The sequence below is a fragment of the Canis lupus genome, chromosome 24 (assembly GCF_011100685.1).
Source record: "Canis lupus familiaris isolate Mischka breed German Shepherd chromosome 24, alternate assembly UU_Cfam_GSD_1.0, whole genome shotgun sequence".
Classification (NCBI taxonomy): domain Eukaryota; kingdom Metazoa; phylum Chordata; class Mammalia; order Carnivora; family Canidae; genus Canis; species Canis lupus.
In genome coordinates this window covers 22,776,448-22,800,378 of record NC_049245.1, presented here as the reverse complement: position 1 = coordinate 22,800,378, position 23,931 = coordinate 22,776,448, and the positions used below count along the sequence as shown (strand labels likewise).

The window sequence follows — 23,931 nt, the reverse complement described above, 5'->3', positions numbered from 1 at the left end:
GGAGGAAGCTACTGTGCCCAATGTGTACCTGGGGCCATTGAGGCCAGACAGGGCAAGAGCCTGCCTCAGGTAAGCGGGAGTGAAGCCAGGCTGGGACAGGAGGAGAGAAGGGGAGAGGTTGGCCCAGCCAGGCTCCATCCTGATCTGAGCCCTGAGCTGGAGGAGCCAGCCTACAGATAGCATCGTTTTATCCCTGCTGCTCCACCCCCGACAGACAGAGGGACAGACAAATCTCACCTCCTCCTCCCGAGTGCAAATCTGCTCCAGTGTGCCTCAAGTCACCTGGCCCTCCCTGCCTCCCCCGGGGCCACCCTGGGTACTGTGGAGAGAGCAGGGAGGCAGGAAGGACACGATGGGGGCGGCTGGAGAAACCCCCTTGCCTGGGTCCAGCGATCTGGGCCGGCGTGCCAGCCACCTCACAAGCTGTATGACCCTGAGCTGCTGTTTTATCCCCTCTCTAATGAGGGAGAATAACAACAGGCTTTCTGAGAGGGAAAAGGACATTCATGTTGCCTGTTGCCCTAAGTTCAAAGTAAATTGGTCGTAACCAAGTTCTAATGGCCAGATAGGAGGCAAGCTCCCCCAAAATAAATTTACTCTAAGAAAACAGAGAATCTTTCCTGCAGCCTTGGGTCACCACATGGCTTCAGGGTTCCCAGGGGAAGACTGGTCCTGCAAGCTTGTGGCTGGAACTGCTGAAAGCACCTCTTACCCAGCTATGGTTCTGCTGCTAATAATAGCAGTAAGAGGGCCCATTTACTGTGTCCGTGCCCCGAGTACGGCATCGAGCTAAGTGTTTGATCTGCACTAGAGTATTTAAACCTCAGGACTGCCATATGAGATGGACACTTTGACAATCTTCTCCATTTTACAGGTAGAGAAACTGAGGCTGAAGGTCGAGTCACTTGCTCAAGATCATACAGCAAGAGATGGTACCACCAGGAGCTGAATCTGGATCTCGGGGACTCCAGATCCCAGGCCAGGACTTGTTAAAGCATACCCAAGAGGGCTCGCGCCTGCCCACCTGACCGCCCTACCCCACACCCTGGCATTGCCCCACCTGGTCCCCTACAACATCTACCCCACCACTGCTACAAATTGGGCCATTCTCTGGGACCCACTGTGGCTGCCTCCCCCAGGGAACCCTCCTGTCCCCCTCGTCCTTCTGCCTCTCTGACACTGAAGATTTGGGTCCTAAAGCTCAGGGCCATCTTTACCCTTCCCTACAGATGCTTTGGGGACCCAGCAAAGGTGACACCCACACCTGTCTACAGGGATTGGTCTCCACATGTCTTCCTGGGGCCACGTGTGAGCTACTCACTAACCACACATTTATTTATGTGCACTTGCCATGTGCTGGGCTCTGTGAGGGAAACCCCAGAAGCCAGCAACCAGGGTCTGAAATTAAAGGACATCAGATTCACCAGGGCAGAGGGGTTTGGGTGTGGCCAGGGGAGGCAGCATCTGAGCTGGTGGACAGATGCAAACCTGGTTCAGGTTCAGGTGTCCTGGGCAGAAAGAGCAAGGACAAAGGCTTAGAGAGGAAGTGTGCAAGGTGTGTGTGGCCAGGTAGGGGTGGGTATCTGTGAAGGAGCCAGACGTGTGAGGAAGCAGGCCTTGTGACTGCCCCTCTGCTCTGAATGCATCCTCCCCTCTCATCCTATGATAAATGAGGAAATTCTTATCAGCATTTCCCCTTCAGGGTGAGTGGGATGCTAACCCTTCTCAGTTGCAGGCTCCAGAGGCGCTTCCTGCGGGGTTTCCTGTAGGGTCAAGGTTAGTCATACGGCTGTGAGAACAACAGTGAAGCCTGTCCCAACCACAGCCTGGGCATGTGACCCCTCTGCCACCCTGCAGCTTCCACCTGGGACAGGCTATCCATGGCCCTTAAACAAACCAGAGACCTCTCCTCACCTCTTACCCCTCGGGCCCCTCCACTCTGACAGCCTCTCCCCTTGCCCACTGTGTGGACCCCTCTGGAAGTACTCCATGTGGTCTGCACACAGCCGCCTGTGGTCTAGAGAGCAGCCTGTTGCTAGCTACGACCCCCACCTGTCCCCGGTGCCTGGCCCACTCCCCTTGAAAGAACATATGCCCATCATGGAGACAGACAAGGACTGAACTGGTTGGAAAAGCTAATCAGATGAATGAGTGGATGTGTGGGTGAATGGATGGATGGACGGATGGATGGATGGATGGATGGATGGATGGTTGGATGGATGGATAGATGGATGGAAGGCAGGGAGAGGGAAAGGAAGGAAGACTGGTTGTTTCCCTGGACTGACCACTAAATAGAAGGACCCTGTATCCTGAGCCCACAGTCTTCCTAAGTCACTAGCTTTCTCTCCTGGCTGGGTCTGTATCTTAAAATGTTTGTCTTTCTCATATTCCACATCGCCTAGCCTTGGGTTCAGCCTATATTAAGTTCCAATAAAAGTAGGATTAATGAATGAATTGACTAAGCAACCAAATGAAATCAGAGCCGTGCTGTCCTGAGCACAGTCGACAGGTTGAATGTTATGGCCAGACCCTCCCCTTCATGCCATTTGTACCCCCTCCCCACCGCCCAAACTCTGGGCTTGCTACAGGCCCCTCAGCCTGTCACACTGAGACTTTGAGGTGAATCTGTAACTCTTAGGAGAGAGGCTAGTGTCACACCATATCAAAGGCCTTGCATGTGGATGGCGGGAATTCAGGCACCTTTTACCCCCAGAGAAACATAAACAGAATGCTGCGAACCATGTATATCGAGGCAGGAAGGCACACTGGCTAAGAGCTTAGAGCTTGGCTCATCAAGGGAAGAAAACCACACAGCTTTGGCTCATGGGAGCTAACGGCGCTCTGTCTTCCCTAGGCCATCTTGTCATGTGCGTGACCTGCTGGGTTCAAAGAGCTTTCAGAGGCAAAGGACTAAGACACAATCCTGAGGCCACAGGCCCAGAAGGCAGGTCCCCTCCTTCTAACAGACACTTGCCTGTGGTCCCAGGAAGCCCGAGACAGAGACACTGCCTGAGAAGGCAAAGCACTCCCTGTCACCTGAGGCTTGTGACCCAAGGGCACACCTCAGATGGGGTGGGGGTGAGTGGAAGAAGGAACTGGAAATCTTAGTCCTGGAGCCCAGGAAGAGGGCACGGTCCTTGGCATCTGCTGCCATCCTGCTCTGAGATTCAGCACATTTCTCTCCTTGTAGGCCTCAGTCCCCAAATCTGTCAAATGGAACCCCACCAGCCTGCCTGCCTGCCTTGTAAAGTTCCTCTGAGGTCCTAGGACTGTAGAGGGGAAACACCACCAGCCGAGGACACAGTGTATAAAGTGCCACCGTGGTAACTTCTAGCCGTCATGCTGCTCGCCAGGGTCCCCTTTCAAACTCTGAACTTCCCTGGTCAAGGAAGTGAGGGAGTCAACAGATACAGTCAACAGAGACATGGTCACATCCTCATCTTCTTCCAGGTGGCTTTGGTGGCTCCAGGGACAAACAGGATCCAAGAACGGGATGTAAGCAGCTAGCCTCAGGTTTGCACAGAGTTCACCAGGCCTGGCTGGAAGTTGCAGCTCAAGAGAAAATGTTTAATGTGAGAGGGGACACGTTGGTACAGCCTGGAAGAGGGGTATGCTGCTCACATGGAGGGGGAAGGAGACGGGAGGGACAGAGGGAGAGGAGGGGAAAGGAGGGAGGGGAGCTCAATCACGCAGAGAAGATTAAACAGCCTGGCTGGATCATCCAGCTTGCTGCTGATGGTAAGTGTGGCTTTGCCTCAGTTTCCCAAGTGGCTTGAGGCAAGAGAGTCCCTGAAGCAGGGAGCTGGCCCACTCCTAGGTCTCCTGGTGGTCCCACCTCAGCGCTGGTATAAGAGTCCACTGGATATCACGACATAGCCCTGAAGGGTAAGGAACACCATGGGCCAGGTCAGAGGCCACACGAGGACTGATAGGACCCCAGCGGCCCCATCAGCCTGGCTTTGAGCTCAGGCTCTGCCACTCTTGCTGGCTGTGTCCTGAGGACAGTTCTTTGCTTCTCTGGGCCTCAGTTTCCTGCTGTCACTTGAGAGTGTTAACAGCACCCACCCTGCAAACTTACAATGAGGATGCAGCCAGAGCACGTGGGCAGAGCCCCTGCATGGGGCTGGGGATTGATGTGTGCTTGTGGGCATGGTTGGGACCAGCGCTGTATTAATTAGGACAGGGCGTCCAAACACAGAGCATCTTCTCCGGGTCCAAGGCTCCCCAGCAGAGCCAGGAACCTCCCATATATCCTCTGCCGTCTACACTGCACTGCAGAAATGTGCTCAGAGCCTGCTGGTCATTCCTTCATTCACTTATTCATTCAACAGATCTTCACGGAGCCTCTGCTCTAATCCACGCCCTGTGCCACATGCTGGGGACAAAGCAGACCCAGGCCCTGCCCATGCGTAGCTCATACATGCCCCAGTACAGTAGCCATTATTAAACTAAAGCCAATTAGAATTAAATAAAATTTGCAATTCAGTTCCTTGGTTGCGCTAGCCACATTTCAAGTGCCCAAGAACCAGATGTGCCCAGTGGCCCACAGTTGCTACTGTGTTGGACACTGCAGGCTCCCAGAACTCTCCCACATTGTTCTGGGCAGTGCTGGTCTAGGGACCCTTGACTTTGGACCCAGTTGACTGGATTTGTGAGTACCAGGGTGAGTCAGCCACTGACGGTGCCTGTTTGGGAGAGTCTCGGGGGGAAGTTCCCACTAAGAGCCCATGCTCCAACATGAGCCTATTGTTCCTTTTTTGGAGGGTGGAGGGTGGATCACTCAAATGCCTTGGGACCATAGTTCTTCAGCAACAAAGGCGTCATCCCTGGGAAAACATTAGTGGGTCCCACTCAGGGAATATGAATAACACACAGATGTTAGGCTGCAGAGACCTGGGCTAAGCTTTCTGTCCTACATGCCTTGTTGAGTGAATAGAAAGAATATTATCATTGTATATCCCAGGTGAAACAGAGAGAAGTTGTAGGGTCTCACCCTAGGCCCACAATTTCTCATCAGGGAAAGTGACTTTAGAAGGGTCGGGAAGCCTTCTTCCCTTGTCCAGCCTGCAGAGGTTTTGCACAAAACTGGAAGTTCCTCTGTCATCTTCCTCAGACACCAAAGGGCACCCCAAGGCCCAGATCATGGGATGACTGAACCCCCCGATTATGGCCTGGCATGATACCTGATGAGGACTAAAGGGTGGGTGAGACCTTTGCACCAGTGTCTCTGCACATCCTAAATTTTCCATCTCATGACAGCTAAGGAGTCATGGCCTGGTCTCAGCAGGAACAGGGGACACCCCCAGGCCTGGCTGACCCTGAGACCCCACTGTGTGTACCAGCAGGGAGGGACGACGAGGGGGAGGAAGGATGGAGGAAGCCCATGTGGTCACACCCATAGGCTCTTACCTCATAGACAAAGACCTCAGGGTTGATGTAGTACAGGTTGACCATGCTGGGGAGGGTGATCCCCATGCCCAAGAGAGCTGCAGGAGGGGAAGGAGAAACCAAGTTCATTATGGGGGGGCCTCAGTGGAGCACCATGGGAGGCCCACGCCATGCTGAGCTCCTCGTGCGCATCATGACACGGAGTCCCACAGACGGCCGGGGGTGGGAGCCAATATTACTGTACTCGCTTTACAGAAGGGAAAACAGTCTTGGGGAGGAATAAGAACTGAAAAGCTAAGAGAGTGGGAACCCTCTTAACCTCAGAGCCCGGGCAGCGCGGAGGATGGCCGGAAGGGAGCCTGGAGCAGGTGTGGGTCAGGAGGGGGCCACGGGGCCACCTGGCGCGGAGGGCAGGGCTCACCATTGAGGTGATCCAGCAGGGGCCTCTTGAACACGGTGTCCATGAGTGGGCGCATCTGATTTGTCTGCAGCCATGTAGTCAGGGAGCCAGGGGCCGTGGGCCCGCCCCAGCGAGGGGCCGGGAGAGACGGACAGGTGGGCCGCACGTAACACAGCAGACACAGACAGACACAGAGAGCAGAGGCGGGGGGGGCAGGACACCCCAGTCAGCCATCAGAGCATCTGGTCCCCAGAAACCGCCCCCTGAGAGGACCCTAGACGCGCTCCTGGCTGCCACTGCGTGGCCAACGGGCGGCTGACAGACTGCCTCATGCCGGGTGACCAGCTGCCCATCGGTGCTGAGCGCGGGTGACCGACCGCTGGTGGGTAGGCTGGCGGGCCGTGTTGGCTGACAGGCCCGCCAATGGAGCACGGTGGCTAGGGACCCAGCTGCCTCACGGGGCCGAAGAAGCAGCCAGCGCCATCTGACACTGGCCTGCCAGCGATTCTCAGACCCACCGGTCCTCAGCCACCTGGCTGCGACACTTGGCGGACTGACCCCACTGAAGAACCAAGGCTGACTGACTGGCTGACTGACGGCCGGATGGCCCGAGGACAGATTGTCTGATGGGTAGGCCCTCCGCCTGGCCACGTCCCCAGGCACCCTGGGTGGAAGCCCAATCACAGTGGCACGTACAGGTGCACTTGTGTGCAAGCACACGGACTCAAGACCTGCCCCACCCTGTGAGGGGTCTCTAGAGACCCCAGCCCCACACTCACATCAACGAAGCCCACATTGGAGGAGCGCACGGTGAGCTGGATATCCCTGAAAGAAACGAAGGAGGGCCAGGACTAGGCCTATATCCCCCTAGATCCCTCCTCCCACCATACCGCATGTGCTACAACCCAGCCTCCTCTGACTGACGCTGTAATGGGTGACATTGTGATAAAGTGGCTGCAGGCCCATTGCAGAGGAACACACTGAGGTGGCTGGATCCGGAGGTTTTCAGCAGGTTGTCCTTGCTTACCCCAGCACAGATGTGGTGCCCTGAAGCTTCACCTTGGACACAGAGAGCTGGAGGTCCAGGTTCACAACCTGGGCACGAAGAGAGAGCAAGGTCAAAGAGCACAGAACCACAGAGGAGGTTCCGGTGGCCACCAGCTTCCACCCACTCCCCGCCTGACTCAGGTGTTCGCGGAGCACCCATATGCACCAGACCCTGCACACAGCTCAGGGAACAAACACCAGGTCTCTGCCCTTAGGAACCCTCAGAGGCTGGGGGAGGAGGTGAACAATGGCCAAAGTAACCAGGGTCCTTAATAGCAGGTGCCAGGACGGCAGAGTGGCAGCAGGGAGAGGGCTGATGGGGACCATCTTTCTCAGGGTGGTCTAAGAAGACTGCCTGAGAAAGGCTACAACATCTGAGCTGAGACCTGAAAGATGAGGAGAAGCTAGCCGTGCTGAGGGCAAGGGGAAGAGTGTCCCAGGCACAGTGCCCGACAGCACGTGCAAAGGGCCTACGGCAGGAATGTCATGGCACAGTGAAGGAACAGCAGGGAGACCACCATGGATAGAGCAGAGCAACTGGGGAAAGTGGGGCAGGAAGTGAGATCTTGGGAGTTGCCACCCTCCCAGGCAGCCCCACCAGCCCACCTCACTCACCACATCAAAGGAGAAGAGGGACTGGAAAGCTGAGTTGGAGGTCACAGCCTGGACTTCCACAAAGGGCTGCAGCTGAAGCGTGGCATTGTTGGTACGAAGTGTGGCCACGGGCGTGGCACCCAGCCGCACCTTGAGAGTCACAGGCATGGGCTCGGGGAACCGGCGGGCCACCTGGGGAGTGGAGAGGGAGAGAAGGAGGAGGGCACCTAGGGGCAAAGGCTGGGTGGGCTCTCCACTCATCAGGCTTCAGGCGCTCCTGATCAAGCCACTGTTCGTCCGTGACTGGGCCACAGAGGTGCAGCCACCCCAGGCCCCTGCCCTCGGGGATGCCCTGCCTGCAGGGGGTGGTAGGCATGAAGATGGGCACAGCCTGTGCGATTGGTGCCAGGAGGGATGGGCGCTAAGGGGCCGTGGGAGTTCAAGGAGTCTCCTGGACCAGATGGGGGATGAGGTCCTTCCCTAGGAGGCAACCCCCAAGCTTGGACTTGAAGATGCACAAGAGAAAAGGAAGCAGAGAAGGCCCTCCAGGCAGAGGGCAGCAGCTCCACAAAGGCACAGGAGGGAGAGAGCATAACATCTGGCAGAGAAGGGGCCACCCCTAACGTGGAGGAGGCGCAGAGGTCAGGACACATGCCGAAGCCCCCAGGGGACTGATAAGAGCCAGCAGGGGTCCCCCAGCCAGAGAACCTCCCACCTCGATCCCAGGTCTCAGTCCCTGAAATGATTAAAAATGTCACCAACCTCGGGGATGAGCTGGCCCAGCACAGAGGTGTTCAGCAGGTTGTCCTCAGACTTCTGAAATTAGCCCCCACGTCATGGCAGGTTTTAGGGCAGCCACTCCTCAAGCTAGACCACCTGTTGCCTCCCCACAACCGCCTTTGAACCTTTGCAACAGCCACCCTGTAGCCACAAAACTTGGGCTGCCCCACCCACAATTTGGCCTTTGCGGGGCCTCCCCAGGCTGGGCCGCAGGGCATGCCTGTCCCACAGGCTCTGGCGGCAGGTCCGAGCCTCACCAGCTGCCCTGTGATGTCCAGGTTGAGGGCACCAGCTTTCTGCAGCAGCAGGAGGGCGGAGTCAAACAGGTCCTGGGAGAGGCCCACGGTTGCCATGGCACCATCAGCACCCACGTTAGGCGGCAGCACAAAGTGGGTGACATCCACAGGCAGGACGATGGGCTTGCCCAGTAGGAAAAGAATGGCCTACGGGGTTGGTGGGTGGTGAGAGGAGAAAAGCAGGAGTGCCCCAGTAGGATGGTGGTTCCATCATAGAACCTGGGCTCTCAGATGCCATCCACCCCCACATGCCACATGTTGTCCAGCCTCACACCCTAAATGCCCTTCTGGCTCCTCTCCCTTCAACATCCCTGCTCTTTTAGGAATGTCCCAGGACCCCACGGACCTCAGAGGCAATAAGCCCCCAGCTCAGGGCTGACAAGGGAGCACTTACGCTGATATCCAAGGAAATGTAGTCCTTAGTGATGTTGGGCACATTGGTCATGGAGTAGCGGATCTGGGACTCTGGACCCACAGGGTTGAGGCCTAACAAAAGCAGAAGAAAAAAGAAAATACGGCACACTTAGCCTTATCCACCATGCCTCATCTATTCAGAAAACTCAATCATCTGACGACTTCGGTTAGCCAGACCCAGGACAAGAAACAGAAAGGGGAAGACAAAAGGTCTCTGAGTAAGTGAACCCCAGTTGCAAAACGCACACACCCAAGATTCAGCTACTCATGGCTTATTGACTGTTAGTTTAGACACAGTTCTGACAATTTGGGTTTCTGCCTTCCGAATTAATGGAAGACTAGAAACCCTAAGTTAGAAGGAAGGAGAAGGGTCACTCTAGGCACAAATAGCCCCTGAAAAAAGCAAGAGGGAACTACAGAAAAAGAATGGGGCTCACATTCATCCAGGTCCAGACGTTTGATTTACACTGTCTCGTTCAATCATCACCACAATCCTATAAGATTAGGAACCCATTTTACACACACACATACATGAGCACAGTTTGATGAGTGCAGTTGTGCCCAGGATTGTATACCTGGCCTGTCCAGCTGTAAAGTCACGCTTTCTCTCCACCTCATCACACAGCCTCTTACAGAAACTCAAAAGGCAAGCGCCCCTGGAGCCATGCTGTGCAGGAGCACAGGACCCTCAGGGAGCCTCCAGGGAGGCACAGAGGAGAGTTCAGTTCCTATGTGGCAAGTTTCCCCAGAGCTCAGAATATTCTGATTGAGAAGGTTGCAAAGGGTGAGTCACATCTCTAGATGCAGCTAGGCTAGCCGGCACAGCCGGGGAAGGCTCACCCCCACTGTCAGGAAAGCCCAGCTTTTAGCAATAGGTCTTCAAAAGCTCTGGATGACCAAGGGTGTGTGTGTGTACACGTGCATGTACACATGCACACATGTTAGATTTCTGTCTGATTTTCTAATGTCTCTTCTGGATTTAATTTTATTTCTTTGGGACACCTGGATGCCTCAGTGGCTGAGCATCTGCCTTTGGCTCAGGGTGTGATCCTGGAGACCCGGGATCGAGTCCCGCATTGGGCTCCCTGCATGGAGCCTACTTCTCCCTCTGCCTATGTCTCTGCCTCTCTCTCTGTGTCTCTCATGAATAAATAAATAAAATCTAAAAAAATAAATAAAGTAATAATAATCATTTTATTTCCTCCAATGTTTTGGAAATCTCTTGCAATTGTAAAAGCGATATAGTATGATTCCAATTCTACAGCTCAGATCGAGGTGGCAGGAGGGGAGAAGCTCAGAGGGATTTGAGAAGCTGGAGAGATGTTCTGTATTTTGAGTTTGGTGGTGGTCACACAACTGTATACATTCATCAAAACTCAGAGGACAGGACACTAAAAAGAATAAATTACTATATGTTTTTAAGATGACTAAAAACATGAAAAATGTAAAATAATTCATATTCCCTGTGGACATATAGACATTTTTGAAAGATGAAAAAAATACATAGCTCAGAACCTCAAGTGCATTTCTTTCGGAATTTTCTTCTGTAGAGACAAACAGCCCCCCATCTGTCCCTCCCTCAGCAAAGCTGTGGTGAAGCTCAGTAGCTTCGTGCCCTTCTCTGTTGTCTTTACGGAGTGTCATTATAGCCTAGGTAAGGGCACAGCCCTCAAGGCAGACTGCCTCCATTTCTTCATCTGTAAAATGGAGCTAAGAATGCTACAGTAAATATTAGCTTTTTTTTTAAGATTTTTATTTATTTATTCATGAGAAACACAAAGAGAGAGGCAGAGACATAGGCAGAGGGAGAAGTAGGCCCCCTGTGGGGAGCCCAATGCGGGACTCAATCCCAGGATCCTGGGATCACCTGGGATCATGACATGAGCCAAAGGCAGATGCTCAACCACTGAGCCACCCAAACAGCCCTATTAGCTTTTATTATACAGCATTTTGCCAGGCATGTTGCCAGGTGATTAAAATGCCCCTGTAAGCTGTGCGTTTTAGTGGCTCCTGTCACCCCACACTGTAGGCACACATGACTCATGTAAACAGTCCCCTAGGCCTGAATGCTTAGATTTCCTTTACTAGATTTTTTTTTTTAATTCCTCAAAGCAAAGGACAAGAGCCGGTCTTTGCTATGAACCCAATTCCAAGGCGTCTCTTTTTTTTTTTTTTCCAAGGCGTCTTGATGGAGAGAACCCCACTGAGGAAGAAGGGAGGGATGAATGTTGACTGAGCCTGTCATCCACCAGGCACTTAGCCTATGCGGTCTGCTAGCAGCACAGGGGAGAAGCAGGAATTCTGAGCCCCATTGTTTTGTGGGGTTTTGGGGGGGGATTGAAATATTTAGACTCAGAGAGATGGCGTGACTTCCCTAAGGTCACACAGCATTGGAGCAACAAAACCAGAATTTAACTTCATGTTGTTTTATTCCAGGTCGCGTTTCCTTGCCTTTTTGGTGCCTTCTGTTAAGGTAATATGGGAGTTATGGTGAAGAGGGGGGTGGGCGTAATCCAGGAATGTTCCCTGAGGAACTGTGAGCTGGGCCATGAAGTAGAGGCAGAGCAGTGGGTCACATGTAAAGAGGAGAAAGCCAGCATGAGTCAGTTCATGACCTTCTGAACTGAACTGAACTGTGGTCAGTTCATGACCACACTATGGATTTGAGACTCAGAGCCTCCAATTCCTCATCTATAAACCGGGGATACTAATGCCACCTTGTAGGACTGTTGTTAAAAGTTTGCACAAGAAAGCCAAAGCTAGCTTGATATGAAGATATTCACTAAAGAACCCACCACAGGGGGGTTTAGCCATCTGAGTGGCTCAGTCGGTTAAGTGTCTGCCTTGAACTCAGGTCAGGATCCCAGGGTCCAGGGATGGAATCCTGCATCGGGCTCCCTGCTCTGTAGGGAGTCTGCTTCTCCCCCTCCCCCTGCTTGTGCTCTCTGTCAAGTAAATAAATAAAATCTTAAAAAAAAAAAGAACCCACCACAGATAAACATGGACTCAACATGCCGCCCTGCCTCCTGTCCCGGCACACCCACTCCCACACACCTACCCCACACCCTGTGACCATTAGATGTAAACCCCTAAGTCAGAGCAAGGCCAACCAATTGCAGAGTGTAGCTGACCACAGTCAACAGCTCGGGATTTTACAAAGTCAATGGACCTGAGGGAGGCCCTAGAATCCCAGGCAAAGCCACTAGATAGAAGAAGGTGCTTCACACAGGAGCATCTTCAAAACAGGTCTGTGGGAAAACAGAGGGAACCCTGGATTTTGCTCAGGGATCCCCGAGAACATATCACCCCCCAAATTAACAAAGGATACATTTTTGGCCAGTCTGGGGATAGGCAGGGTGTTATTAATGTTGATAAATACTACTGAAAACAGGATGAGGCTGGCCGGCTCTCATAGCTTTTAGCTTCGTAGTGTAAGATGAAGTCCTGATGGAGCCTCGCAGAGGCCACCACCGTGGCCACGCTTCTGTGTGGACCGTGCACGGTGGCTGCGAGCCCTGGGCACCCGCCTGCAGTGGTGGAGAAGGCGCAGCGGGCAGTGGGGCGGTGACCGGGAGTGGTGTACGGGGAGGACGCAGGCACCTACTCCGCAGTCTCCAAGAGCCCCTGGGTGGCAGTGAGCCCCAGCTGCCCACAGCAGTGCCTGCTCAAGAACACCCCTTCCTCCCCTGCGTTGCTGCCCCCCTTCCCCACCAGCACCCTGGGGACTCACCCCATTCAAGCCACTTACCCTAACATCTTAGGGTCTGCTTGTGGGGAGGTCAGCCTACGGGACTTTCTCATAGTACACTCCTAGTACCCTGAGTATGAGGAGCCCCAGAAAAATCAGAGATGAACAAGCCTCTAAGGACAGGGGAGAGGGAGGCTTGCCTCCAGGTGGGTGAATGGCCCCAGAGAACGGAAGCAGGGGTGAGGGCACTTTTGAGCAGAAGTGCTTGAGTTCTGCTGGGGATGTGCTGAATCAGAGCCCGTGAGACCTCCAGGAGGAGGTGTCCAGAGGAAATGGAATAGAATGGCCCCAGCCACAATGTGCCAGCGGGGAGAGTCCGCCAAAGAATGTGGGAGATGTGGGAGCAAAACCAGAGGAGGATGGGGTCTCTGAGTCTCCAGGCAGGGGAGGAGACAACCGCAAACTGAATGTACTCTGCCTCCCCTCCGCATACATGCATACACACTTGCACACTTGCACACACACACACTAAACATTCAAAGACTTGATTCTAGAATTTGGAGATTCCCTGAGTTCATCAGTACCTATTCAGTCATCCTATGATTAATCTCCCAGAGTCAACCCTGACCGGAGGTTGATCTTTAAAGGATCTTGGGGGCCCCAGTGGAGCTCAGAGGCCCCAGTCCCCTCCCCCTGGGCTCCCAGATCTTACCAATTAAAGTGCCCAGGTGCACGTTGAGGCCCTGCACCAGGTTGGAGATGCTCAGGCATAGCTGCGGCAAAACAGAGGTGGAGGCTGGTGAAGAGGGTGCTTGGGCTGAAGCGGTGAGACCGTGAGACTCTAGGGTCCCAGTCTGGAAGCCTCCTCCAGCCTGCATGCCGCGGCCTGGAGTCCCACCTTTCCTCTACCTACCAGTGGGCATCTTCTGGCTCCTCTCCGGGGCACTGAGGATTCGGAGGAGAAGCTAGGGCCCATGGGCATCAAGGAAAGAACAGGAGAGGGCCAGCAGGGGTGGGGGTGGGGTAGGGATGGGCACTACATGTGGTGAAGACAGGCGGTGGTCAGCAAGGAAGCCTGGAGTTCCCCTGGGTGCAGTGGGAAGCCCAAGAAGTGTATTAAGCTGGGGTCAGTGGGATCGAAGGTGGGGCAGAGGAGAGACCACAAGGCTAAGGGTAGTCAAAGCCTGGTCCAGGCGGAGCTGAGGAGGCTGGGCCGGTGGAGGGCCAGGTCAGGCTGTACTGCCTTCAGCCTCGGGCCTCAGTCTCCTCATCTGCAAGATGGAAATGCTGGGGCCCACCTCTGCTGGGTGGGATGGCATCGAGTGGGTTGATCTGGGGTTGTAGGGACCAGATCAGGAGATGGGGTGGAGTGTAAAAGGGCAGAGATGGAGAAGTGGCTCCCCCTTGGCTGTGGGACCCTAGGCCCGGAGGAAACCATCTCTCACCAGGTCGGCCACAGGCTGCTAATGACAAGAGCTGAGATAGCAACAGCAATCACAGTGCCCACTCCGCCAAAACTGTTCTAAACTCCTTATGGATGTTAATGTGCTCAACCCCCACAAACAACTCCGAGAGAGGTTTACCCTCTGTATTACAGGTGTGGAGTTGGGGGCAGACGGAGGTTAGGTGATTCATCCAAGTGCCACAGCTAGGAAGGAGAGGACCAGGATTGAAGCCAGTGCCCATGCTCTTGTCCACTTTCATTTTGTCTCTTTTTCATAAGCCACGTGGCCCTTGAAAGCACTGTCTCCTCCCCATGCTCCAGCATGGACTGGGGCTGGCTCAAGAGCAACCCCCTGAGCCCACCCTTATTAGGCTTCTCCATTACTGTCCTGGACCATCACCCCAGGCTCCTCCTGCCTCGTGGGAGAATGGAGAAGCCCCATGAACAGTCTTCTATTAAAACAAACAAACAAACAAACAAACAAACAAACAAACAAACAAAAAACAATAACAGGGGCACCTGGGTGGCTCAGTCAGTTAAGCATCTGCCTTTAGCTCAGGTCATGATCCCAGAGTCCTGGGATCAAGCCCCGAGTCAGGCTCCCTGCTCAGCAGAGAGTCTGCTTCACCCTCTCACTCTGCCCCTCCCCCTGCTTGTGCTCTCTTTCTCAAATAAATAAATTAAATCTTTTTTTTTTTTTAAATTAAAAAGCAGTAAGAATCCCAATCTCTCCCACGCCCGCAATACTCCTTTCATTCAGCATGTCTACTGAGGTTAGCAAGGCCCTCCTTCCTGGGAGACCTGGTAGGGGGTCCTGTACCTTGTTCCGCAGGACAGCTTTAATATGATTCTGCACCAGGACCAGCAGCCCAGGGGCCACGCTGAGAAAGAGAGAGAGAAAGCGCTCCTGAGCTCCGGCTCGTGCATTCGGGCCCGTTTCTCCTGCAGAGCCACTGTCTGAGAGAGAAGTGTCTCCTCTGAGCCGGGGGCCAGTGAGTCCCATTCCACCCCTTGCCGTGTGCCAGACACGGTGCCAGCACCATTGTCCCCACAGATGAGGAAACCGAGCCTCAAAGAAGAGGTCACTGGTTTTGAGGTTTGGAAGTGGCCAAAACATGCTACTGAGGCCAGGCTTGGGGGAGACAGAGAAGACCCTGCAAAAGCCAAGACTCAGCCACATTGTTGGCCAGCTGGCTTCATGGTCACTCTGAACCCAGGAAGCTGGGGGTGCTTCCTGCTTGGGCTCCAATTCTCTGTGACACACCTAGTAAAGTTCCTTCCTCATTCTGTGCCTCAGTTTCCCCTCTGAACGATGGAAGATGGGTCTAAGTTGTTTCTCAGCAGGGATCCATAGGAAACCATGGTTCCTTGGGGTTTCTTTAAGTTGTTATTTAAATTTCAGTTAGTTAGCCTACAGTGTAATATTAGTTTCAGGTGTACAATATAGTGATTCAGCACTTCCATGCATCACCCAGTGCTCATCACGACAAGTGCACTCTTTAATCCCGTCACCCAGTTCAGCCATCCCCCACCCCTCCCCTCTGGTGACCCTCAGTTTTCTATAGTTAAGAGTCTGTTTCTTGGTTTGCCTCTCTCTCTCTTTTTTTTTCCACTTGCTGATTTGTTTTTTAAATTCCACATATGAGTGAAATCATAGGATATTTGTCTTTTTCTGAGTGACTTATTTCGTTTAGCATTGTACTCTCTAGCTCCATCCTGCAAATGGTAAGATTTCATTCTTTTTTATGGTTGAGTAATATTCGTGTGTGTGTGTGTGCATCACCTCTTCTTCATCTATTCATAAATGTTGATCCAAGTCGCAGCCCAAGCTCACTGAATTGCCTCTCAGGGGAGGTAGGTGGATGGCAGCTGTGTTTTAATGCCATTAACTCCTGGGCTTTCCTTCCTGTGAGCAGCCACGGCCCATGGGAACGGTGAGGAGTCATGTGTAACTCGTGACGACTGCTGGACACAAGCGTGAATGGCTTTATGCCCGGTCCCCTCTGAGGGAAAAAGGCCAGTTCCAAATGCCCACCTAGCTCAAGTATGAGAAGGTAGACATAATGCAGGAGGTGAGTCAGGCTACAGGGGTTGAACCTCCCCCCGACCGTTTGTCAGCTGTGTCAACTTAAGCAAGTCACTTAACTGTTCTGTGCCCCTTGGAAAATGGAGGGAATACTTACACCTTCCTGGCTGGGCCGCTGTGATGTAGTAAAGGGCTTGGAGGCTGCCCTGCACACAGCAGGTGCTCTGGAGGTGGGAGCCGCCGGCAGCTTTGGAGGCAGCCCCCACTCACAGTGAGGTTGACGGCTCCCAGCCCCCTGGACCTCAGGATCCCCGTCTCTGCAGCGGGGGACAGCCCTCCGAGGCCCAGGATAGCCACATCAGGCCTCCCTGAGTACAGTAGTAACGGCTGGCACATGTCATCATGTGCTGCAGGGGGGCGGGATGCAGTAGAGGGACATGGCCTGGCTGCACATTCTCCCCTTCCCTGAATCTCAGTGTCCTCAGCCATAAAACGGGTGTCTCTTGGGCCCCTTGTGGCAACTGGGTGAAAGCTTGAGTGGGAAGCTCAAGAAGAGGCCCCAGAGCCTCGGTGGCGGACTCTGCAGCCCAGCCCTCGCCAGGCACTCACCTGGTACTGCCATCCAGCACCGCGGCACTGTTGAAGAGTGCGAAGCAGGCAGAGATGCTGACCACGGGGGTCCGGATGGAGCCCTGGGCCACCTGGGCGTCGGCCAGCAGTACCACGGGCAGCACCAGCTTCAGGGGCTCCGGGACTCTGCGCGACACCATTCCTGAGCCCCGGCGGCACCGCCCAGCACAGCCTACCCTGCAAACCCCCAGCCCGAGCCTGCTCCCCACTGGGCACCCCTGGGACAGGCTCAGGGCCCTCTAAACTCCACTCGGGCTCACAGACATTGCAGCAGATGGGTGTGAAGTCTGGATCCCAGCCCCCTCTCTCTGTGAGGCCCTGGGCCGGTCACTCCCCATACTAGGCCTCAGTATCCTCTTCTGTCAGATGGACATAAGAGTGACGGCACCTATCTCTCGAGGCTGTGCTGAGCTGTCTGTGAGGTAGCCGTGTGAAAATGCCCTGCGTGGAGCCTGCCCCCCACCCTCACCCCCACCCCCCGTGAGCACTCACACAATGGTAGTGTCAGCACAGAGGAGTTCCAATAAGAGATCCCTCTGAGTGCCCAGCCAGTAGTTTGGAAATCAAACACATACAAAGTAGCTGATACATAGAAATAATTCCAACAGCTACATTTACTGAGCACCTACTCTGTGCCTTGCACTGTGCAAGGGGAGGTGTGATTTTAATTCCAGCAGTGGAGCTGTTCACTGCATCCCTCAAAGCCGTGCTGCAGAGTTTCATCCCATTTCACAGAGCGGGAGACTGAGGGCTGCAGGGGTGAACCGGCTGCCAGCTTACACAGCTGCGGAGCAGGACCCAGGTTCTCAAATTCTCACTGTCTCGCTCCCCCGCGGAAGGGTGGGAAAGAGCACTGGACAGGGAGTGGAAGACTCGAGCACAGGACCTGGCAATTGCTAGCCCCCCTCCCCTCACTCTGCCCCTCAGAGCGTCCCTGAAAATCCTTCTGCCCACCGCTACCCCCGTCCTCCAGGAGAGCCACTCACCGAAAGACTTTGAAAGTAAAATTGGCTGCTACCAACATGCGCACCCCAAAATCGGCAATGAACTTCAGGTGGAAGTGGGGCACGTGGACATTCAAAGTCTGGATCCTGCAGAGTGGGAATGGAGATGACGGGGGGCCCCCATTAAACCCTGGAATCAACTCTGTGGTGGGTGTTATGAGCCATAGCCACACTACTGAGGTTATAAAGAACTTTCTGACTACTGGAACCATGGTATGAGGAAGGGGTGGAGAGTTCTCCACCCTAGGGGGCATGCAAGCCGTTGTTGGACAACTAGCTGGTAGGGAAAGGATGCCGAGAGGATTCCCATCCGGGGACAGGAATTGAGGGAGATGATTGTTCAGGCCTTGGGGGGATTTTTAGTTTCTGACAGAGGTTGGGAAAGCTTGGAAGGTGGGATCCACAGAAGGTCAGGGATCCCCTCTGCAGCACTCTAGTCAACCGCTTTGGCTGGTAGCCCTTCAGGGACGGGAAACTCATTCCCTTCAAAGCTGCCTGTTCTGATTGCTAAGCACTTTTCTAACTTTTTCTTTTTCCTGAATGAGTCATTTTTTCCCCTACACTGTAGTTGGGGGTGGGAATTCAGACACTGGAAAATGATATGAATTTGAAAAGTTACATCAAAACTCCACCCTCAGGGCACCTGGATGGCTCAGTGGTTGAGTGTCTGCCTTTGGCTCAGGTCGTGATCCCAAGGTCCTGGGATCGAGTCCCACATCGGGCTCCTGCATGGAGCCTGCTTCTCCCTCTGCCTGTGTCTCTGCCTCTCTCTGCCTGTGTCTCTCATGAATAAATAAATAAAATTTAAAAATAAAAACCTCCACTCCCCAGCACTCTCACTGTTGGCACTTAGTGGACTTCTGTGACTCTCTCTGGGACACAGACTGACCTAGAATCTAATTCTTTTCTTTTCTTTCTTTTTTTTAAATTTTATTTATTTCACACAGAGAGAGAGCAGGAGAGAGAGAGAGAGAGAACACAAGCAGGAGGAGCAGCAGCAGAGGCAGAGGGAGAAGCAGACTCCCCACGGAGCAGGGAGCTCAGACATGGGGCTCGATCCCAGGACCCTAGGATCATGACCTGAGCTGAAGGCAGACGCTTCACCGACTGAGCCCCCCAGGCGCCCCGAAACCTCTCCTTTTCACTCGACAAGCACCCTGGATGTCTTCCCACTTCGGCAAACAAGGACACTCGGTGCTGTTGGCAAACAGCCACGTGTGGCCGACCACAGAACACTGAGGAATCCTGACTGTTGGGTGTGTCAGTGCCCTTCCCAGTCCACCCTACACCAGCCCTTCCCTATGGGCCTTGAAATGGGGGCCTCCACACCAGCTCCTGGTTTGTCCATCCAGTGTTTCAAAGTTTTCAATGTTTTTTAAGTAATTGCCATCATTCAAAACTTGATAGATTTTAAATATATATATGACTTCTCTTGGGGAGCCAGGGATCTGGCAATAGTGAGTGTTCCGGCGTGGTTGGGGACAATTGGCCCGGCCCCCGGATCGGAGTTTGAGATGGCCTCCGTCTCTCTGCCTTTGAGTCACGATTCATCACAGGGGTGTGGGGGTACTTAGGCTCAGACTTGTGTCTAAATTCAGTGTCTCATTTTTGGGGAAAGTAGCCAAGGGTCCTGCCAGCCCTGGGGACCCAGAAGCAGCAGTCTTGGCCCCTGGAGGGCAGAAATCTAGGAATTCGGAGGCACCAGCTGGCCCATATCTCCACCTCCGTCTCACCCCCTCAATCACCTTGGGACAGCTCACTTATGAGTGAGGTGAGGTGAGGACAGCACTCATCTAGCTGGTGGGGAGCACTCACCTATACGTGGGGCTCACCTACCACTCATTGAGTGGGCTGAAGCATTTTTCTCAGTAGGTGGGAGCACGCACCTGGTGGGCTGATGCACCTCTTCGTTCCAGTCCAAGAAATACGGGACTGTGACCCGCAGGGCCTGCTGGAGAGGGGCTGTCCCGATTTCCGACACTGCGGGGCCAGAGCAGGGTGACGTCAGGCTGCCCTTGGAGCCACCAAGCAAGACCATACCACCACCACCCTCCACCCCACGGGTTGAGCAGAGAGGACTCAGAGGCGGGCGGGGTCGCACTTGCCCATGGGCAGGGGCAGGGGCAGGGCTTGCAGCTGGGTCCCCCTGAGCCTGCCCTGGGTTCCACCCTCACACCAGGCCCTGCAAGGCATGCCTTTCCTCTCTTGCTTCTGCCTTTCCAGATCTTGTCTGCCTCACTCCTCAAAAACAAGAACATCCTTTTTGCCCTTTGATCAGATCAGATCCCATCTCTTCTGGAGCCTTTTCCAAGTCTCCAAGCCGAAGGAGAATTTCCCAGTAGAGCGAGACAGAAGGTGGGGTGCTGTTCCGGGGACTGGAGGCTGAGGATTCTTGAGTCCCTCAGATTCTGGATACAAATCCCCAGGTATGCTATTCACTATCGATGTGGCTGTTCTGTGCCTCAGTTTCCCCCTCTGTAAACTTGCAATGATTATAATGGTACCTTCACATAGTGTCCCAGTAAAGCCTCAGGGCACAGGAAATGTTAGCTCTTACTGTTGCCATTTATTTGTGTAATGATCATGGCTGTCACTTCTCTGGCGCTCCCTTTGTGCCAAGCACTGTTCTGAGTGACGCAGGTGCTACACTGTGCCAGGTTTACCGAGAAGCGAAGACCTCTGGCAAGGGGAAGTTGGATCAGCTGAGGCACCTGGCTCCCAAGCCCCTGGACTTCTCACACACCTGGGCTGCCAGGCAAGGGAGGTGCTAGGTAAACAATTCAACATGAGTGGAACGAAGATGAGAGGTCGCGGTGCTGGAAGGGAGCAAGGCCTCTGCTGGAGTCGAGAGGCCCAAACTTCACACAGACTCACTGTGGGGACTGGGAAGTCACTGCACCACTCACTCTGGGCTTTCGTTTCCTCAGACCTGGAGTAGGGAGCCAGTGGTCCCTGTGTTCTCGATACCCCTCTCCAGCCCGGCCCTCTGAGTCTGTGGCTGAGCCAAGACTCACACCCAGGCCCCTGGACTCCATCCACAGTGCTCCCCCAACACAGGGCTTAAACTTTGGGGCTTGTGAGATGGGATTAGGAAAACACTATTAGAAAGCCACCCAGCCTGACCCTAGAAAGAGGTGTGTGCAGCCTGGACCTCCCGCTGAATGTCCCCCAAGAACGTAGGCAGGTGCACCTGGGATGGCTCTCTGGGGACAAAGGAGCCTCACACAGGACAGGTAGAGGGAGGATGGTCAGCGGAAGGTAGCCGACCTCATGTCCCAGCCTGTAGCTTCCGTGCATGGCTCCAGGTGCCAGACACAGACTAACATGGGTCACTGACCCCTTTCACTGCCTGCCTATCTGCCCGGATGCAAGGTCCTGGAAGCCTGTGTGTGCACCACGGGGACCCTGCTGCCTCAGTGCTTCTACTGTCTGACTTGAGTGCCTGACACTATAATCTGACTTTGTTCTGGTCTTGAGGGAAATGACTTCTGATTTCTCGACCTTGACCCAGCTTTGATGGGACTGGGGAGGCCTCTGGGGAGAAGCTTTTGTCCCTCCCTTGGTCTAGTTTTCTCATTATGCCTTTCTCAGGGGATGGGGCAGGTCTTAGAAGGGTGGGACAATGTCATAGGATAGACACCTTGCCCGAGGGGCCCAGAGCAGGGCTGGTCTTCTCACTGTGTACCCCACAGAGATATAGCTCCGGGACGCTCCCTCCAATACTGTGCCAGACATGCCTTCCCCCAGCATGCGTGTGCACACCCCCCCACCCTGTGCACATGCATGTACACCCAGGGTGTGCAGCCATCCCTGCATACACACACCCAGGCACATACCATGACACCTGTATGCATGGCCGTGGTTAGAGATCCTCCCCGACACTCAAGTACACACACAGTCACCTCTCCATGAATTTTCAGACTTACACACAGACACACACAAGCAAAAGTAGTCACTCAAACCAACCGTGCCCTCACCCTGGGGGCACTGAAAGCACAATCATGCATGCCTGTGTGCATGTTAGATTTGACCACATTCCTACTCGTGCATTCACTCCATAAGTGTTTGCTGAGCAGCACTTTGTCAGACATTGTCTGGGAACTGGGGACACGGTGGCACGTGAGATAAAAATCCAGGTCCTCATGAGGCTTTTGAGTTCACAGCCACACACAGACACACACAGACACACACATACGCACACACATGGGACCGTGCACATGCACGTGTGCAGACACGCACAGGATAGGCCAGCAGCACATCTCTTACCATAGCTCAGCACGGCCTCGTTGAGTCTGACCACGGTGCCCGGCATCAAGGCGCCGACCACAGGCAGCAGCAGCGCTAGCAGCAGATCCAGCCTGTATGCCTGAGCCATGGCCATCCTGGCCACTGCCCCCCAAGATCTGTGGGCTGGGGTGGGGACAGGCATCAGAGAGCTTGTCCAGAGCATGCCCCTTCTGGCCTGTTTGAACCCCACCCAGCCTAGAGGTTGCAAGCCCTGCATGGTAATCCCAGCCCTACCCGAGACCCCCATACATCAGTTCTACCTGTCTGCATTGGGAAGAATCGCCTGCCCAGCCTGCTTCCTCAGGAACCACAGGGAGATTTGGCCTGGAGGTGGGCCCCCAAACCCAGAGAAGACATAGCCTTGCCTAAGGCCACACAGCAAACTGGGGTTAACCGTAGGACCCAAGCCATGCCAGAGGAAGGGGATGAGGTTCATGGGTAGGGAGACAGAGCAGCTTCCTGCCCCAAGGGCAGAGCCCAGGCCCACCACTCCAAGGCCCAGGGCTGTGTTTTCTGGTGCCAGGAGTCTAGCCCAGTGTGACAGCCCATCCTAGTGTCCTAGCTCTATGAACACATCCAGGGAAGGACCCAGGGTGGCTCCTATCCTCATCTCATCCTGTACCAGGTACATTTAAAGCAGGTCTTTGCATGGCCCCCTAACCCCTCCCGACCCAGCCCAGCCAAGTGGACGGATCTGTGTCTAACTCAGGACTGAGAGGCCACTGCTGAGATGGGCTAATGGAGGCCCAGCAAAGTGGCACTTGCCCAAATTCCCAAAACAAGACTGGGGATGGACCCTTCCATAGAAGGCCATTGGAAATAGTACTCCTGTTGAACAGATAGGGAAGTCGAGGCTCCTCCCTGGAGGAATGCCAGCCCTATCCCCATTCCTACCTGGGGTGGTTTCCTGGGACAACTGGATTCTCAGCCCTGACCAAGGCCTCCTGAGTCCCTTGACAGGTGCAGAAGCTGTTTTATGAGGCTCCCAGGTGTGCAGGACCCACTGCGAAGGGACCCAGGGAGGGGCAGGTTTGCTTGCAGTGATGTGTTTTCCCTGCAAACATGGCCTTTGCCAAAATGTTTCATCCTATGTGTGTGGTGGGGCTGCCACGTAACCAGGCTGCTGCCAACTGCTACAAGACCCTGGGGATGGGCTGCTCTGGGGCCTTTTAGGCCAGGAGATCTCTGGAAAGAGGACTGCTCTTAGGAGGGCCCCCTCGTCGTCCCAGCCAGGCCTGGCCAGGCCCAGGAGGATGTGGATGCCCCAAGTCAGGGAGAGGACTCACTAACCTCTTGGGCCTAGTGCCTCCAAGCTCTCTCAACAACATGACCCTTTTAGGAGGAGCCGGAGGCTCCCTGAGCCCTAGCCCCAGTCACTGACTCAGCTCTGCTCCTGGACACACATTGAACCCCGACTCAAAGGACAAGAGAGGAGAGGGTGTGTGGATGACCCAGTCCCTGCTACTTAACACCACCGGCTCCCTCCAAATGCATATTGCACTCACAACAGATGCAGCCCATAGTCTCTTTCTGCATTAGCAGCTGCAGGTTCCCCCAGCTACCTGGGGCCCAAGGAGCTGTGTGTGCACAAGAGAAGTTTGTATATATGTGTGTATGAGGGGTATGTGGTTGTGAGTGTGTAGTCATGCATACACGTGTCCACTAGGTAATAATTACTAGCATCAGAGGAAAGTGTGTGTGTGAGTGTGTCCATGGAATGGGCATGATGGGCATGTTGGCAGCACCGTTTATGATGTGACCTGCCTGTGTACATGAACCTGCATGAGTGCAGGTGTGGGAGTTTTGGGTACGGTATGTATGTGTGGGCTTGGTACCCTGAGTGTGTCTGCGTGTATGGTGTTAGGTGCGTGTGTGTATGTGTATAGGTGAATAGTTGACTGCTTCCTGGCCTGGGGGAGGTGTGTATGTGTTC

General features: G+C 54.2%; 1 protein-coding gene across 1 annotated transcript; it reads right to left on the bottom strand.

Annotated features, from left to right (window-relative positions):
• Nucleotides 1–3,558: 3,558 nt before the first annotated feature.
• BPIFB2 (BPI fold containing family B member 2) lies at nucleotides 3,559–22,989 on the bottom strand. Its single transcript, XM_038571367.1, has 16 exons — nucleotides 22,893–22,989; nucleotides 21,978–22,121; nucleotides 19,598–19,691; nucleotides 17,694–17,798; nucleotides 16,687–16,833; nucleotides 14,872–14,932; nucleotides 13,320–13,380; nucleotides 8,900–8,991; nucleotides 8,467–8,652; nucleotides 8,192–8,245; nucleotides 7,451–7,621; nucleotides 6,816–6,883; nucleotides 6,568–6,613; nucleotides 5,810–5,873; nucleotides 5,410–5,486; nucleotides 3,559–3,878 (listed from the first exon to the last, which is right to left on the bottom strand). Exons 2-16 carry the CDS (start codon nucleotides 22,090–22,092, stop codon nucleotides 3,837–3,839), a joined length of 1,383 nt encoding a protein of 460 aa, XP_038427295.1. The 5' UTR covers nucleotides 22,093–22,121; nucleotides 22,893–22,989; the 3' UTR covers nucleotides 3,559–3,836.
• Nucleotides 22,990–23,931: the final 942 nt, after the last annotated feature.

Bases quoted from the DNA above. Each gene is read 5' to 3' on its own strand.
- BPIFB2 (XM_038571367.1), bottom strand. From the start codon at position 22,092: ATGGCCATGGCTCAGGCATACAGGCTGGATCTGCTGCTAGCGCTGCTG. The intron at 16,834-17,693 runs GTGAGTGGCTCT...GGTGTCGCGCAG, and splicing joins TTTACTTTCAAAGTCTTTCG to AGTCCCGGAGCCCCTGAAGC. The intron at 8,653-8,899 runs GTAAGTGCTCCC...CCAACCCCGTAG, and splicing joins ACATTTCCTTGGATATCAGC to GCCATTCTTTTCCTACTGGG.